At 55.8% G+C, this 16,458-nt stretch overlaps 2 protein-coding genes across 3 annotated transcripts; one reads left to right on the forward strand and one right to left on the reverse strand.

The window, feature by feature from the left end:
- Window positions 1–7,375: 7,375 nt before the first annotated feature.
- On the forward strand, window positions 7,376–8,860 carry LOC122895631. Its single transcript, XM_044233164.1, has 4 exons — window positions 7,376–7,767; window positions 8,115–8,209; window positions 8,428–8,548; window positions 8,638–8,860. The coding sequence occupies exons 1-4, from the start codon at window positions 7,408–7,410 to the stop codon at window positions 8,782–8,784; spliced, it is 723 nt and encodes a 240-aa protein (XP_044089099.1). The 5' UTR covers window positions 7,376–7,407; the 3' UTR covers window positions 8,785–8,860.
- Window positions 8,802–11,122, reverse strand: ABHD11 (abhydrolase domain containing 11). 2 transcript variants are annotated; one of them, XM_044233162.1, is made up of 6 exons: window positions 10,946–11,122; window positions 10,640–10,775; window positions 9,914–10,087; window positions 9,580–9,750; window positions 9,304–9,485; window positions 8,802–9,093 (listed from the first exon to the last, which is right to left on the reverse strand). In XM_044233162.1, exons 1-6 carry the CDS (start codon window positions 11,062–11,064, stop codon window positions 8,961–8,963), a joined length of 915 nt encoding a protein of 304 aa, XP_044089097.1. In that variant the 5' UTR covers window positions 11,065–11,122; the 3' UTR covers window positions 8,802–8,960. The 2 variants fall into 2 exon arrangements, with proteins under 2 accessions (XP_044089097.1, XP_044089098.1); XM_044233163.1 differs by having other exon boundaries at window positions 8,982–9,093; window positions 9,946–10,087.
- Window positions 11,123–16,458: the final 5,336 nt, after the last annotated feature.

The following is a 16,458-nucleotide window of genomic DNA, read 5'->3' on the forward strand; positions in this document are numbered from 1 at the left end:
ACAAAGTCGGGAGGAAGGGGGTGTGGGGTTTGAGGTGGGTTTCTCATTTCATTTTATTTTATTTTTAAATATTTATTTATTTATTTGAGAGAGAGAGAGAGAGAGAGTGCATGGGAGCAGGGGGGAGAGTAGAGGGAGGGAGAGAGACAATCCTTGAGCGGACTCCCCAGTGAGCAGGGAGCCCGATGCGGAACTCGATCCCAGAACTCTGATATCATGACCTGAGCCGAAATCAAGAGTCTGCGGGCACCTGGGTGGCTCAGTGGGTTAAAGCCTCTGCCTTCAACTCAGGTCATGATCTCAGGGTCCTGGGATTGAGCCCCGCATCAGGCTCTCTGCTAAGCAGGGAGCATGCTTCCCCCTCTCTCTCTCTGCCTGCCTCTCGGCCTGCTTGTGATCATCTCTCTCTGTGTCAAATAAATAAATAAAATCTTAAAAAAAAGATCAAGAGTCAGCAATCAACCACCTGAGCCTGCCAGGCACGCAGGGGTTTTCAATTTGCAATTTGATAGTCCAGGAGGCTTTGCTGAAAAGGTGGCATTCTTTTTTTAAGGTTTTGTTTTGTGTGTGTGTGTGTGTGTGTGTGTGTGTGTGTGTGTGGTTTTTTTGTTTGTTTGTTTGCTTTGCTTTTTAAGGAATCTCTATTCCCAAAGTGGGGCTTGAATTCACAACCTAGAGATCAAGAGCCGTACACCCCACCAACTGGTCCAGCCAGGCACCATGAGAAGGTGGCATTTGAGCAAACATCTGAAGGAGGGGAGAGAGTGAGTCATGTAGGTCTCTGGGGGGAGAGCATTCTGGGAAGAGGCAACATCAAGCGCAAACCATGAGCAGGGAGCACGCCTCGCCTGTCGGAGAAACAGCAAGGAGGCGTGGATGCCTGGAGCCTAGCGGGCAAGGAAGACCTTAAAGGAGGTGAGGTCCGGACCTCTTCCTTCGGCTTTTACTCTGACTGGGATGCAAGCCACAGACACAGATAAGGGGACGTGAGCCGAGCCAAGATCCATCTGGGACTTTAACAGAATCGCCCTGTTTGCTGGGTGGAGAAATCAGGTCCTTCCTCCACTTACAGCGGGGGTTACGTCCCGATAAACCCACCGTGAATTGAAAATATCCTAAGAGGAAAATGCACGTCCTAACGCCTAACCGACCGAGCACCAGCGCTGAGCCGAGCTGTCTGTGAATGTGCTGAGTACACTTACACTAGCCTGCAGTTGGGCAGAATCATCCTGCACAGAGCTTATGTCATAATGAAGTGATGTGCTGAACGCTGGCCAGGGGGTGAGAAGCAGAATGGCTGTCTGGGCGCGTGGAGGGCTGGCAGCACAGGGGTCCGCCTCACTCTCGTGATTGCTGCTGGTGCCGCGACCCAGCATCACGAGAGAGGATCGTGCCTCGTATCGCCAGCCTGGGAAGAGATCCAGATTCGGAATTCAGGATGTGGTTTCTACTGAAGGCATCTCACTTTTGCACCGTCATACTGTCAAAAATCATCAATTGAATGGTCTTAAATCTACATCTGTAGACGGTGAAGGGCTTTGGGGAGGAAGCAGGGATGCCATCGCAGTCCTGCCGGGACAAAGGTGACAGCGGCAGTGATGGTGGTGACAGGCGGTCGTATTCTGCATACATTTTTTTTTTAAGATTTTATTTATTTGACAGAGAGGGAGAGATCACAAGCAGGCAGAGAGGCAGGCAGAGAGAGAGGAGGAAGCAGGCTCCCCACTGAGCAGAGAGCCCGATGCGGGGCTTGATCCCAGGACCCTGAGATCATGACCTGAGCCTAAGGCAGAGGCTTTAACCCACTGAGCCACCCAGGCGCCCCCTGCATACATTTTAAAGGTAGAGCCAACTGAAGGAAAGAGAGAAATCCAGGGTGAGCGGAGTCTAGCTTTGACCCCAATACCTGGAAAGACGGTGTTACTGCTCACAAATGTGGGGAAGAACTAGAGGAGGGGTAGGTTTGGTGTGGGAGTAGATCAGGTTTTGGGGTTTGGCTCTCTTAATTTTGAGTTGCCCATCAGACACCGCAATGGGGAGGGCAAGTAGCCCATTGCCCATGTGATCTGGATTTCATGGAATAGTTAGGGCTGAAAGCAGCCTGCCGAGGAAGTTCTCGGAGCATAGGAAGAGGACAGCGTGGAGGACAGCCTGGAAGTGGTGTCTAGGAGAGAGACCTTGACCTGGCAGCCTGGAGGGAATGGTCAAAGCCATTCAAGAGACATATTTAATATTATTATACTGTATTTCAATTATGTAAAGAATGTTTGTTGTAAGACATTAAAACGATTAGGGGAGCCTGGCTGGTTCAGTCTGTAGAGCGCGTGACTTTTTTTTTTTTTTAAAGATTTTATTTATTTATTTGACAGAGAGAGAGAGAGACATCACAAGTAGGCAGAGCAGCAGGCGAAGCAGGCTCCCCACCGAGCAGGGAGCCCGATGCGGGGCTTGATCCCAGGACCATGAGATCACGACCCGAGCTGAAGGCAGAGGCTCAACCCACTGAGCCAACCAGGTGTCCCGACTTTTCTTTCTTTTCTTTTTTAAAGATTTATTTATTTATCTGAAGAGAGAAGAGGAGAGGGCTGGGGGAGGGGCAGAGAGAGAGGGAGAGAATCCTCAAGTAGACATACCCCTCTAAATCCAGAGCCCGATGTGGGGCTTGATCTCATGACCCCAAGATCATGTCGTGAGTCAAAATCAGGAGTTGGATGCTTAAAGGACTGAGTCACCCAGGCTCCCTGGACATGTGACTCTTGATCTTGATTTTGGGGTTGTGAGTTCGAGCCGCACGTTGGAAGCCGAGATTACTTAAAAAAAAAATACTAAAAAAGACATTAAAACAGTGTGAAAGATGATGAACTGGATGCAACAGGTGCTGATAACTGGGCACGTGCAGGTAAGGGCAGAGCTGGCTCCGGGAGGAGGAGCAGACCCAGGGGGACAGGGGAGGAGTCCAGACCAGACACCCGTGAGCATTTCAAGTGCCCGCCCAGATAGCCGGGGAGACATGCAGATGGTCAGTGAGGAGTTCATGTGCCACGCCAGCTGGAGACTAAGGAGGCAGGAGTAGTCTGGCTTCATTCTGGAGATGAAGTTGGGGGGCCACAGTCCCTGGTGTGTATGCATCTGTGTGTGTGTGTGTGTGTGTGTAAGATTGGAATAAGAAACAAGGGCTGACATTGGAATGGAATGCACCAAGCACATAGTAGGTGCTTACGTATTTATTACTAAAATAAATACATAAAAAATAAATAAAATAATAAGTAAAGTAATAAAATAAATAATTAAAAAAATAAAAACTGTTGCACAAGATGACATGGGTCCTGGAGCGGCCAACTCCCTGGGATCAGGCGCCACTTCCCAGAGGTGGGGCATTTCAATGGGGGCTTAAGGGATGAGTAGGAGGTGGCCAGGTGGAGAACGCGGGGAAAGGCCTTCTGGGCCAACGGTGTGAACAAGGACAGAGGGAGAGAGCAGGGTTTATTCCCTGTGGGGACAGGGCAGTCCCCGTAACACACATCACTTCGATCCCATTCTTTTTTTCTTTTTAAGTAGGCTCCACGCTCAGTGTGGAGCCCAATGCGGGGCTTGAACTCACGACTCTGAGATCAAGACTTGAGCTGAGATCAAGAGTAGGATGCTAGGGTGCCTGGGTGGCTCAGTGGGTTAAGCCGCTGCCTTCGGCTCAGGTCATGATCTCAGGGTCCTGGGATCGAGTCCCGCATCGGGCTCTCTGCTCAGCGGGGAGCCTGCTTCCTCCTCTCTCTCTGCCTGCCTCTCTGCCTACTTGTGATCTCTGTCTGTCAAATAAATAAATAAAATCTAAAAAAAAAAAAAAGAAAAAGAGTAGGACGCTTAACAGACTGAACCTTCCAGGTGTGTTTTAAAGCATGTAATCAATGGATAGTCTGTCCCGACCAATGCCCTGTGAAGCCTTGTCCCCATCTTAGTCAAAAGGGCTTCTCTGTGGCATTCTGCGCTCTACTTGTTCAGGGCAGTGAGGTCTCCCTATCGCCCCCAGGGAGAGGATCCTGATACCCCAGTAGAGATTTCTAGTTCCTTTGTGGTCCAGCCCTGTGTCACCTCTTGGAGGCCACCTTCCCTTGACACAGCCGTGATGCCCGATACCCACACAACACGCTCCTTTTAGGAATCTGCACTTGCCTTAGTTCCCCACGGCTGGGACACTCTCCTCCCTGTTCCCTGCTCCTCTCCAGGCACCTGGCCCTTGACTTTGACTCCGTCCCCAGACATCACCTCCTCCAGGAATTCATCCCTGACTGCCCAACAATGAGGGCCGGGCTCCTGTGTGGTCCCGCAAAGACCTGTATTTCTCCTGATTGTAGCACTTCTTGTCCTGTGAGGCTGTGGTCTGTGTTAGGTGTCTGTCCCCTCATTGGATGGGGACATCTACAGGAAAGGAACCAGGTCACTTCTAGTGTATTTCTTAAGGCCGGCACAGAAAGTGGGTTTGTGGAGTGAGAGATGTTAGCACATGCGAATAAGCTGTGTTCCTATAAAGGAGCATTGAGGGAAAAGCTGGGCGTTTGGGAGGTTCCAAAGTCCCTGGGGACAGTTTGGGGCTTCCATCCCTCAAGCTGGAAGGGTTGGGCAAGGGCCTCTTGCTCACCTAATCCCTGAGGTTGGGAACTGCTGCCACCTGCTGGACATGGCCAGTACTGCTTCACTGGCGTCCTGGCCACCGAGCACCCATGTGCCCGGGGTTGGGATGATGACAGTCACCACCTGTCTCCAGAAGCCCTCAGGCTGGTGGGAGAGACACCTTGACAGTGACAAGACAATGATGGGGAAGTGCAGGGGCTGTAGGGGTCTGGAGGAGGACGAGGAGGCAGCTCGTATAGAATTTTCTTTTCTGTTGCTCTCTGGCAGGCTTCCTCGCCTTTCCTGGAAGTCCGACCCTGGTCCATTACTATGCAAAGTGCTGGTAATTGTGTGAGCGACCTTACTTAACCCTCCCTGGGATCCCACCGGGGAGGTGACCCATTAGTTCCATGTCACAGATGAGGACAATGAAGTTAAGGGAGGGAACCACAAACAAGGTCACATACAGGTAAGCCCCCCAGCCCCCTCCCAGCCAGCAGTTCTCCTTCCCACTTCCAGCCTCCGCCACCCCAGCGCACCACCTTGTCCATCTTGTCCATCTTCCAGCTCAGCCCTGAGGCTGAGCCATCCTGGGGAAGCAGGGGAGGAGCGAGATTGGACAGGGGCAGCTGGGGCATGAACCCAGGATTCCCCAGGGAGATTCCCAGAGAGAATCTATCAAATAAACAAAATCTTTAAAAAAAAAATGTGAGCTCTTTGAAGTCAGGGAATTTTGTCTTTCTGTTTTATGTCCACCACCTGGAAACACGCTTAGAACATAGTAGGTGCTCAGCAAATATTTGTGGAATGAATGACTCACTTAATGACTATAAAGCTCTTAGACATTTGACACCCCAGTGGCAGCCAGGGCCACGCCTGAGGGTGGCATCGGAGTTGAGGGTGGGGGTTGGCTGTCCCCGCAGAAGCCAGGCCCCCATAAGAAAGGCATCCACGTCAGGGGGAGCACCATTGTTCTGGGGGGTTAGCGGCACCCAGGAAGACGGAACAAATTACAAAATGTACTGCAGACAACTGCAGAGAAAGAAGGTAAAATATGGAAAGCTAGGATGAGCCTGGTGGATGGGAATTCAGGTCTAAAAGTGAACTTTTTCTTAATATATGTAAATTCTATTAGTTAGGTTCTCCAGAGAACCAGAACCATAGGATGAACACTGGGAAAGAGTGTTGTGGTTGTTGTTTTAAATATTTTATTTATTTATTTGACAGAGAGAGAGAGAGACAGCAAGAGAAGGAACACAAGCAGGGGAAGTGGCAGAGGGAGAAGCAAGCCTCCCGCCAAGCAGGGAGCCCCATGCGGGACTCGATCCCAGGACCCCGGGATCACGACCTGAGCTGAAGGCAGATGCTTAATGACTGAGCCACTCAGGCGCCCAGAGAGAGAGAATCTTAAGCAGTCTCCATACTCAGCCCAAGCCCAACGTGGAGCTCGATCCCAGGACCCTGAGATCAGGACCTGAGCCAAAATCAAGAGTCAGACGCTTAATGGATGGAGCCACCCAGGCGCCCACATTTGCGAACCACTGTAGTAATAATTAATGCGGGCAAGAAACATCGACGGCTGCCGAACCCTATGGGTGAAAGTGGGGTAAGGGAAAGGATGTGTCATAGTCTCTAAGTACCGCCCTTCCCCAGTGCTTATTAATTGTGGTCAAGCGCTCAGCATTGGTCCCACCAGTCATGGTTCCAAACGATATTAGAAAGGAGAACACAGCATCCTGTCTGTGATGTCTCTGCCCAAAGTGGGTTAACAGTGGCTTAATCATAAGGAAGGCGTGGATAAGCCCGAATTTGAGGATGGTCTACAAAATAACTTCCCTGTAATCTTCAAAATGTCAAGGCCACGAAATTCAAAGAAAAGCCACAAATTGTTCTAGACCTAGGGGGACCAGAGGGATGCGACGACTGGGTACAATGTTTGATACCGTATTTGATTTTTTTTTTTTTTTTTACCCTAAAAGGGTATTTTTTTTGGACACTGAAGAGCAGTTTTGAAACTGTTTCGGGATAAAAAGTTGAAAGAAATGCCTTTCTCCTGAACGACTCCTGCTGGCCTGCAGGGTTCATTGTAGATGAGCTCCTAAGGGAACTTCCTGGGATGGGCTGGGTGTGACCTCCTGTGACCTCCTTCGTGCTCCTACTATTCCGGGAGCCCCTGACACTCTTTTCTGATTTTATCTGTGCTTCGTCCCTGCTGGCCTCGGAGGTCCCTGAGACCAGGTCCCTGGGCCCTGTCTGGATCACCGCACAGATCAGACTCTCAAAACACAGAGACGGAGGTGTGTCTGGGGGTACAGTTCAATGTCACCTCTTTGCCTGGGGCTCAACCAAGGAAGCTGTTGGTCTGGCTGTTGGAGGAACCCATGTCTCAGTGCCACGAGTCATGTCTGGTGGGGTGGCCTGGGAGAGTGTGGGGTGGCCTGGGAGAAATATTTATGTTTAAGGCAGAGTTGAGGATCTACTCCTCTGGACATACCTTGCTGAAGACGCTTCTCAATGGGGCAAATTCTCTTACACCTTTGACGTCACTGGTGTGCTCAGTGAGCATGTGGGGTGGGGAGAAATAGGGGGAGTGTGGGGGGGGGCCTGGGCTACCTAGGTGACCCCTCTCCCACCCCAGCAGACCCCGCCCGGCTCCAGGATCAGAACGCTGGGGATCCTGGAGGAGTGACCAGCTATGTTACTAGGAAGAACGGACATCCCAGATGTTAAGAGTCTACCGGAGTGGTTAGGCCTTTTCCCTTCTGTTTCCTGCTGAGCTAAGATTGGCCATATGCGTGGTTGATGCCAAGGTGCCAGGCTTTCGAGATGGGGTGCTGGGGCACCCCCACCTGTCCGTGTGCAGGACAGTCCTGGCTCTGGCCCTCGGTTCTCCTCTCCCGGCGAGGGTGGAGCGCCCCCTTGTGGGGGCGGACGAGTGTGACGGTACAGGAAGGGCCTGAGGAAGCTCTGGGCCCCGCAGGAAGGTTCCAGGATCCAGGAGGGGAGAGAGGGGCCCGGCTGGCCGGCCAGCCCGGGGCGGAGCCTGACAGGGAGTGCCTCGCCCGGAAGGGAGGGCAAAGGGCTACGTCGTCCGCCTGCCCCACCCCACTGACAAGAGTCCCAGTCACCAGGCCACGCTCTCTGTCCTGGGGCCCTAGAGGGGTAAGTGTCCTTCTGAAACCCTCCTTGTCTCTTTCCTGCGGTTTGGGTGGGAACTTCTTTCCTCCTTGAGGGGCCAAACGCCCCATCCCCTCTGCTTAGCCTTGTGTCAGGCGGGGGCCACAGCTGCCACCCCTCAGCGTGGCCCAGTCCCCCTGCATTACTTTCAGAGGCCCAGGAGAGGCGGTGGGGGATGGGATGGGGGAAGGAGGCAGGAAGAGAAAGTTCCAGACCCCTCCCCTGCTGACATTAGCATCAGAGCCAAGGGCAGGGCAGCCGGGCCCAGAAGCAGGACACCTCATCTAGACAAGCTCTAGATCCCCACTCCCTCCTCTGTCACCCTACAACAGAGCCCAGAATCCCAAGTGGCTGGAGCACTGGGGGACGCCCAGACAGAGCCCTCGCTGGACCAAGTCCTCCAGGAGCGGGATGAAGCCATTGCCAAGTGAGAGGCAGATGCTTGTGGGGGGTGGGGGGGTGTTGGGAGGGCAGTGGGTGGTTCGCCCTCGGGGCTCCGTCCTGCTAGAGGAGAGGAGGTGAGAAGTCAGGTGTTCCCGCAAGGAAAGCCACGGAAGCGCTCACCCTGTCACAAGGCAGGGGGCTGTGGCCACGCAGCAGACGCACGGGGTTCAAGCCTCGTGTGGCTCTCCCCGCCACCTGCAGGAAGCAGGCACTGGAGGCCGAGCTGGACACATGCAAAGCCAAGTTGCGCGCCGTGGAGGCCCAGCTGCTGGAGGTCCTGGAGGAGAAACTGAGGCTGAGGCAGGAGGTGGAGGCCTGGGAGGTAGTATGGGAACGCCAGCCGGGCCAGGGAGCCATGGGGAGAAGGGAAAGGGCTCAGGGTTGGCCCTGAACCTGCTCTCCCGCCCCCAGGAGGACATGCAGCAGCTGGTGAGGCAGCGGGTCGAGAGTCAGCTGCGGAGAGAGTCCAGGGGCACTCTGGGCACCCCCCTGGGCCCCCGAACTGCGAGGGTCCCCTGGGTCCGGTTCCCCCTGGGTCGGTGGGGACGCTGGCGGTGACAGAGCTCAGCCCGGGACCTTGGCAGCAGTGTCTTTATTCATTAAAGCTTGAGGTCTGACCACCTCCGTGCCCTGACGCTCTCTCGGTGCCCGCCCGAGTCCTTTTGCGCAGAAACATGGAGTGGGCCACAGTGCCTGGAAGCCGGGGGTTTCCTGCTTCCTCTCGTCAGCCACTCTTAGGCCAGGAAGCCTCGGATGGCAGCCACAAAGTCCTGGGGGCAGTCGGCGTGGACCCAGTGGCCGGCATGGGGCACTGTCTGCATCTGGGCTCGTGGGAAGAGCCGCCTGATCTCAGCGTCGTGGCTGGGGCTGTCCGTCGAAGAGAAGGCCGCGCCGAAGAGGTCAAAGTGGGAGGTTTTGCAGAGAAGCGGAACAGAGCAGGGAGACGAGAGCACATGAGCCCACACACCCAGGGATGTTTCTGGATTCTCAGGCACCCCCTGCCCACACCGAAGCCCTCCCCAAGGCAGGATCCCTAGGCTGGGACCCTTCCCACCACCACCGCTAAAACTAACTTACAGCACGTATTTTGAGTTTCCACCCAGGAGGAAGAGGGTTGGCCCAGGGTAAGATTCTTGTCGTTGTGGAAAAGCCATGATCTTGTCCAAATGCTGGGCCAGTGCTTCCAAGTTCACCCTCCACACGAAACGTCCATCCGCCTCCACTAGGTTGGTGAGCAGGAACTGACGCTCTGCCAAGTCCTGGAGGGGGTGGGTCCGGTAGTTGGGGGAGGGGAGTCTCCTGGGACCTTCACAGGTCCCAGCCCACACCACCACCGGGGAATGGGTGTGTTACTTGGATAACAGTGCTGAGCTGCTCGTCGGCCAGCTTTCGGGCAGAGGAGCGGGGCACCCCATCCGGGATGTCTACAGCCCTCATGGCGGCCATGTAGGTCGGGAAGTTGGAGCTCGGTGTGGTCTGCACTGGGCTGATGTCCACAGCAATCAGGCGTTCTACCAGCTCCGGCTGTTTAAGAGAACCACACTTGGGACCGGCCTTACGGCAGGCACGGTTGAGTCTCAGGCGGGGTTCCCAGATCCTGAACCTGGCCATCCAAGGCTTGGCTGAGTCCCAGGTCGACCGCTGGGTACTCAGGGTCCACACTGGATGCGGGGGAAGCCTCACCCACCCTCTGGAGTGCCAGCAACATGGCCGTCTTGCCTCCCATGCTGTGGCCAATGAGGACGCAGGGCACGAGGCCCAGCTGGGGCAGGAGGTCCTGCAGGTCCTGGCTCATGGCCTCGTAGCTCACGTCTGGGCTGTGGGGGCTGTCACCATGGTTCCGTGCATCCACCGTGAGCACCTACGGAGTGGAGAGAGGGCGGGCAGAGCCGGCATCCATGTTCCGGGCACAGACAGCCCAAGGCGCGGCATTCCTGCGGGCTGAGGGGCGTAGAGAGCCCGGGGGGAAAGGTCGTGAAGTGGAAAAGCGGCCCCGATGGTGAGAGGGCCCAGTTCTCAGACCTAGGAGGCCCGATGGAGGACCTGGGGCTGCTCCGCCAGAGAAGAGAAGGCCCAAGGAGCATGACTGTGTCTCTGAAGGTTTGGCCTGGCAGGGTGACCACCCAGAGAAAGCAGGTGCCAAGAATTTCCGCCAGCTGGAGCCCAGAAGGTCGCGCTACTTCCTGCATATGGAACCCTGGCCCCCTTGACCACCGGACCCCTGGACGGCTGAGCTCAGCGTGGAGCACGCACGGCAGCTCTCACACATGAAGGACTGGGTGGGGGCAAGCACGAGAAGGACCGGGGTCCACACCTAGGGCCCCGGTGTGCCCTGCGGCCTCCGTCCCCTTCCCCACGCCGGCTTGGGGACGGGCCACGCCCCCGCGGGGCCCCGCCTCTCCCGGAAGCTCACCCTTCGGCCGGTCTGCTGGGCGAGGGCCTTGGCGATGGAGCTGAAGTTGGTCTTGGAGCCGAACAGCCCGTGCAGGAACACCAGGGCCGGGCGCGCCGCCTCTCCGTCCAGAAGCTTGTAGGAAAGCAGCACCGACCTGGAGGGAGGCGCGAGGGCGGTGGAGGGATCTAAGCCGGCTGGGGAAGGGGTTCCGGGGAGGGCGGGGGCGAGGCGGGGGCGGGCGCAGACGGAGGAGGCGGGGCCGCCGCGGCCGGACTGACCGGGGAGGAACGACGGACGGCCTCCCACATGGCGCCCTTGACTGACCTCGGCTCGGCGCCGCTTCGGCCACTGCTGCTGGGTGCGACGGGCACCCTGCAGAAGCTGAGGCTGCAGGGGCCGAGCCCCCTAAGGGGGAGCCTCCAGGAGCGGGTCCAGCGGAGCATGCCCGGGGAAAGGCTACCGGCGCTCACCGCCGCGTGTCCCCCCTCGCTCCGCCTCCTGCCTCCGCTCAGGACCCCGCCCAGTTCCGATGGTAGCCCCGCCCTCTTCCCCGCCCACTAACACGGACTACCCCGCCCTCGCCCTCGTTTCCTTACGTAATCCCAGGGTACAGTCTGTTCCCCCAGCTCCGCCCCCTACGTCATTACGCTATCCCCTCAGCCTCCGCGCCAGCAGGCGGGAGAACCGCCCTGACCACGCCCCGGGCGGAGCCGCCATGTTTCCCCGGTTTCGCCCCCGCGAAGCTCCGCCCAGCCTCTTCCGGCGTCGAAGCCTCGTGGCGAATCAGGGTCCTGGGAGTCCCATCCCCGCCGCTCGCAACGTCCCGGATTTGGGGCGCGCGCGCTTTGGGCGCGGGTGGGGCAGGTCCCTTGGCGAGCCGAGGAGGCCCTGCCTTGGCCCGCGCCCGCCCCGCACCTGGCCTGCTCCTCTGCCTTCACGCACCGCCTTGGGTGGGCGTCATACCTTCAGTGCCGCGGGCGGGCGCGGAGGGGCCCTCATCGTCGGGGCGCCGGCTTGGGGGTGCCGTGCTGCCCAGCCGGGGGCCCCGGCAGGCCGGGTGGTGCCCCTCTTCCCCATCCTGAAGTCCTCGACTGGAGAGGTCATCAACCACCCTCCACGCCCGCCCTTTACAGATGGGGAAACTGAGGCAAATGGCTGCACAAGCGGCAGAACCAGTATTACTGATGTGACGTTCTTTTTTTTTTTTTCCCCCTTTCTTGGTCCGTGTCCCCCACCACCCACCCTGACCATCCTACCGGCTCTTCCACCCATGCTTCCTATGAACTCCCCAACCCGAAAACTGCATCTGCACACCTGCCTTTTACTCTCCAGCCCCAGGACTCCCTCTGCTGGCTGCTGCGGGGGCCTTTCGGAGAGCCAATGGCCCAACTCCTGCACGGCTTTAGAGGTCCAGGATAACTGCCACCTCCTCAAAAGCCTTCCCGGATTTTCCCAGTTGAACCTCATCTCTTCCAGCCCATGTTCTCAAAGCTGGCTTTCTCTGTGTCCACCGCAGTCTGGGAGCTCCTGGCGGACTGGAGACACGTTTTTGTTTATCTGGGGCAAAGTGCAATGGTAATCATTTTACTGAATGATTGTGAAGAGATTCGAGGCACTAGCTGAGGCTTAGGTGAAGGCTTAGGTGAAGGTCCACCTAAGGGCCTGGGTCAGTGCCCCTTGCAGGAGATGACATCTGGACCAGCCAGGCCTCTCCTTCTTCAGGGCAGGCCTGATGGAGTCAAGACCTGTAGGATGCATCTGAACTCCAAGGTGTTATAAATACCTTGCCCAATAAGATGGCTCCCACCTTGAGTCAGCCCGGGGACTGGCAGTTGTTTTGTTCTAATGAGAGAAGGGCTTTGAGGTCACGGGGGACGCTAAGCACACCAGGTGGTGTGAGATTTGTTGCCAGAATAGTCGTTAGGGGACTGATGAGCACATCTGAGCCCTGGATGGGGGCTGGACCAAGGCATGGGATGGATCCTTGGAGGAGACATCAAGCAGGGTGTTTTTCTAGAATTGGTGGATGAAGGGGCAGGGGGTGGACATAACGTTGGTGATTCAGAAGGTTAATATTCCAAATGTGGTTTTTTTTTTTTAATTTTTTTTAATTTTTTAAAACATTTTACTTATTTATTTGACAGACAGAGATCACAAGTAGGCAGAGAGGCAGGCAGAGAGAGAGGAGGAAGCAGCCTCCCCGCCAAGCAGAGAGCCCAATGCGGGGCTCGATCCCAGGACCCCGGGATCACGACCCGAGCCGAAGGCAGAGGCCCAACCCACTGAGCCACCCAGGCGCCCCCCAAATGTGGTTTTAAACCACGCTCCACCTCCTCTCCAGCCTACTGTCTGGCCAGGCAACCTGAGCCTGGCCTGTGACCCTGGACCATCTGCTCAGAGCCCTGGGTCTGTGGCAGAAGCAGTCTGGAGACATTCCTGAGACCTGGCCAAAGCCCCATCACGTGGCTGGTTGGGGCCTGGGAGCAAGCAGAAAAACCAGTTAGCTTGAGGTTTCCACTTTGGAGCAAGCGGTGGGGCCTGGGTAGGGGAGGTTGCCACCTGGGAAGAACTCTGGTTTTGGTGTGTTGGGGAGGGGTCAAATGGGGGCTGCCCACCCTTCCCCAGCTTGTTTAGGAACTGGCTAACTCCTAACTGGTTTGTGAGGGTCTCTCTCTTGGAGTGAGGGGGGCGGTGTCCAGCCCTTGGTGGGGGGGAGGCCTTCTGGAGCCCCTGATATGGTGACGTCATGTGGGGGAGGGGCAAAGGAGTGTGCATGAGACGGCCCTGGCAGTCTTTGTTCCCAGCATCCCTGCTCCCAGCCGTCCCCAGGTCCCTGTGAACTGGGAGGGTGTTGTCATCCTCATTTTACTGCTGAGAAAATGGAGCCGCGGGAGGGGAGTAACCCAGCTCCAGCCGCTGAGCACGTGCGTGGCCCAACCCGAATTCCTTCCCAGGAATTTGACTCCTAGTGCAGTGCTCCCGGTAGTCCCCGCCCTTCTGGCTGGGAATCCGGGGCCTTCGAAGGGGTGCGGCCGGCGGCGGCAGGGCGGAAGGGGTTAAGACCAGGAGGCAGGCGGGTGTCCCGTCGCCGCACCTGGCTCAGTATCGGTCACGTGGCCGGGGTTTCACCTGCCCGGCTGAGCAGGGACAATCGGGCCGCTTGTTTCCAGGTTGGTCGCCATAGTGACAGGAGTGTGCCAGGGGAGGTCAGCAGGGCAAATTCCTGCCTGCCGGCCGGGTGGAGCCACAGTGCCCGTCGTGCCGTGGCGGGGCTCCCAGGAGACCCCTCGAGGCTTCCCCAAGGGGGGGGGTGGCGGCACTAGGTGATTCCCCGCCCAGCCTCCTCCTGTCGGGGCCACTCCGCCTTCTCAGATTTGGATCCTGAGTGTTTTAAGCTGCGGGGACTTGTCTGTGCATTACCTTGTTTAGTCCCATTGCAGCCTTTCCCACAGGGGCACGGTAGTCGCGGTGCCTCCCCCAGACTCCCCGAGCACTTCCAGAACGTTCGCTTTTTTCTTCATCCCTTCAAAAATAACAGCTACTTTGGAGAAAGTATGCACCTTTCTAGACAGCCATGAACAAGGTGAGAAACTCAGGAACCACATGGCAGTGGATGGTGGCGAGTACTTGATATTGATAAAAGGCAGGGAGTGCACAGGGCCCAGAACATCTCTGGGCTCCCTCCCCACGTTTCCTCCCCTCTGAGCTTCCCACCAGGCCACACACCTTCATGTCCTGCTTTGCTCCCCTCACTCCTCTGCTCCAGAAAGGCCCGCAGGTCCTGCTGGCTGCAACCCTGCTGACGCTTTTCCCACCTCCAGCCCCATGCGCACCCTGTACCCCCAGTCACAGCCTCCTCGAAAGCACAGATCTTAAAGTAGGGGGGTGAGGAGTCTGGGTGGCGAGCCGGGCGGAGTGGGTGGACCCAGCCCACTCCATTCCCCTGGGAAAAACACCAACCCGCAGGGGACACTGCAGCCCCCCCATCTGCATTTGGGACCCTTTACTTATTGAGCACCTACTATGTGCTAGGCACTGGGGTTCCAAGGATGACCCCAGATCCACTCACAGACCTGACAGTCTGGTGGGGAGGATACCAACAGATGTGTAATCGCACACGCAGTAAATATGCAAAGGAAGGCGGAGAGAGAAAGGAGGGGTGCCTCTGGCCCTGGGGCCAGGTAGTGCCAGTGTGCAGAAGTGATGCTTGAATGGAGGTCGGAAAGATGAGTAGGAGTCGGGGCAGGTGAAGGGCTTACAGTGGAGGAGGTTGTTCTGGAAGTTGGGACCATCACTGCAATGGCCGAGCCCTCCCCTCTCCCAAGGCAGAATCTTGGGAATCATTCTAGGTGCATCTTCTTTACCCCCCCTGCCACCACCCAATCTCTCCCCGCCCCCCGTTGCTATGGATTTTTATCTTCCAAATAACTCTGATATCCATTCTCTGCTGCCCAAATCCACGACCCCGTCCCTTCCCCGGGGATGGCCAGCTCCCTGTCCATTTCCCTACACAGTAGTCAGTGTGATCTTTTCCAAATATATAATGTATTTCTGGGTTCATCTAGTTGGTTTCTTCCTACTTTTCCATGCTCATTGCTACTGGGGATGCATGGGGCTGACCCAAGAGTAGAAAAGCTGGTTTGTGTGTTTCAGGAGCTAATGCCCTTAGGGGAAGGGAATTCTTCTGCAGAGACCGGAGCTTGGCCCAGAATGGGAGGGGCGTCTGTCGCCCACTTCTTGGCTTCTTGGCAGTCTCCCCAGTTAGGAAATAGCTCAGGGGTCTACTGGGCTGGCAGAACCATAGGCAGCTTGCAACGTTCTCCCTTTGGTCCCAAGCCCAAAGCAGACACAGTACCAGGACTGAATTGGCCACTGAATCAAAATGACAATGCCTCAGCAGTGACCACTGTTTCCTGAGGGCTGGATACTGTCCAACCTGTCCTCCCAGCCACCAACCTCCCCTCTCCCCATCCCAAACAAACTTGGGCCTGCTGAATATCCTGGAATTGTGGCCCCAACCCAGGGGGACTGAAGTTTAACGTGACTCCCACTGCCAGGGCAGAACCGGGCATCACAGAAATCATGACATTGTATGTCAAAGTCTAGAGACTGACTTTCTAATTGTGATAATACCATGCACATCCGTCTGCAACTGACTTTCTTTTTAAATCAATAGCCCAATAATCCATTCAACAAATATTTACTGAACACATGCTAAGGCCAAGTATGAATTTTTAAAAAATTATTTATTTATATATTTATTTAGAGAGAATTCAAGCGGGGGGGTAAGGGCAGAGCCCAACTTGGGACTCGATCCCATGGCCCCCAAATCACGACCTGAGCCGAAATCAAGAGTCAGATGCTTAACTGACTGAGTCACCCAGATGGCCTGATTTTTCTTTTTTTAATGCCAAGTATGAATTTTAAAACTAGAGATATGGCAGTTACATGGCTCTGTTCTTTAAGCAACACAAAAAACCAAAACCCTAAATCCCCTACTTTTCTAGTCTCCATTAGGGGGGACAGGCTGCAAAGAAATAAACAAAGAAATAAGTGTATAAGTATAAATTGTGTAAGTTCAGTGAGCAGGATGCTGTGTTAGCTAGTAATTGGAACTGGCAATATTAAGTAGGATGGTAGGGAAAGGCCTCAGGTAAGGTGACATCTGAAGGATAAGAAGGAAGCAGTCATAGGAATGTTAGGGGAGAAGTGTACACAGAGATAACAGTGTATGCAAAGGCCCTGCGGTGCACAGAGGAAACAAAGGGAGCAAGGCATGAGGTAGGTAGGTTGGAGTTGGTTCGAGTGGGAGCCTGGTAGGGAATTTGATTTTTATT

The sequence above is a fragment of the Neovison vison genome, chromosome 14 (genome assembly GCF_020171115.1).
Source record: "Neovison vison isolate M4711 chromosome 14, ASM_NN_V1, whole genome shotgun sequence".
Classification (NCBI taxonomy): domain Eukaryota; kingdom Metazoa; phylum Chordata; class Mammalia; order Carnivora; family Mustelidae; genus Neogale; species Neogale vison.